The sequence below is a fragment of the Otolemur garnettii genome, unplaced genomic scaffold (assembly GCF_000181295.1).
Source record: "Otolemur garnettii isolate 467f Iridium unplaced genomic scaffold, OtoGar3 scaffold00005, whole genome shotgun sequence".
Lineage (NCBI taxonomy): Eukaryota > Metazoa > Chordata > Mammalia > Primates > Galagidae > Otolemur > Otolemur garnettii.
This window is the reverse complement of record NW_003852400.1, coordinates 5,434,395-5,435,265: the sequence shown is the minus strand read 5'-3', so window position 1 is coordinate 5,435,265 and position 871 is coordinate 5,434,395. Positions and strand designations below refer to the sequence as shown.

The window sequence follows — 871 nt, the reverse complement described above, 5'->3', positions numbered from 1 at the left end:
AAAAAAAAAAAAAAAACTAGCCAGGCATGGTGGCATGTACTTATAGTCCCAGCTACCCAAGAAATTGAGGCAAGAGGCTTGCTTGAGCCAAGGAATTCAAGGTTGCAGTGAGCTAAGATCACACAACTACACTCTAGCCTGAGCAACAGAGTGAGGCCCTTTCTCTAAGAAAAAAAGACAACATTAATTTACGTTAAGCTTACGAATAGGTTAGTGTATGTGTGAGTCTAGAGTGGATTGTGAAGACATTTGTAGTAATGCCTCCCTCTATCTCCCTGACAGTCTAATTGAAAAAATAAGGTTTAAATGACACTGCAAGTGCTGAGGATGGCCAAGTGTTGTAAGAGTTCAGAGAGAGGGGAAAAAACCTTTTAAGTAGGATGAATTGAGAAGGCTTTATGGAATACAGAGAATGTGAGCCAGTCCTGGAAGCAAAGGCAGGACTTTAAAAGGAGAACATGGTGAGAAGACAGCATGTCTGGGAAAGAAAATATGTGCTTACAGGTCTGAAATAAACAAATATTCTGATTATTTCAGGTTCAAGTTTTGAAACTGCTTTTGAATTTGTCTGAAAATCCAGCCATGACAGAAGGACTACTCAGCGCCCAAGTAAATAGTTTACATATTTATTTTATAAATTCACATAGATTTGGATGGACTGATCTAGAGAAATTTAGCCTAAAATGTTAACAGGGTTATCTCTGAGAAACAGTATTAAAGGTGGTCTTTTTGTTTTTTCCATATATAAATGCCCTAGTGTGCATATTTTAACTTTTTAAAAGGATTTTAATTCTCTCTTGCAACAATAAATTATACTCTCTCTCTACCAAATTTTGTGTGCACTTATGCCATCCCTTCTTTTTTTTTTTTT

General features: G+C 36.4%; 1 protein-coding gene across 1 annotated transcript in view; it reads left to right on the top strand.

Moving 5' to 3' along the window:
• ARMC10 (armadillo repeat containing 10) overlaps window positions 1–871 on the top strand; it is a 38,299-nt gene that overhangs the window by 35,978 nt on the left and 1,450 nt on the right. Inside the window, exon 5 of the mRNA XM_003782614.3 lies at window positions 538–609. Coding sequence (XP_003782662.1) covers window positions 538–609 — 72 coding nt within the window. The remainder of the gene's footprint in view (window positions 1–537; window positions 610–871) is intronic.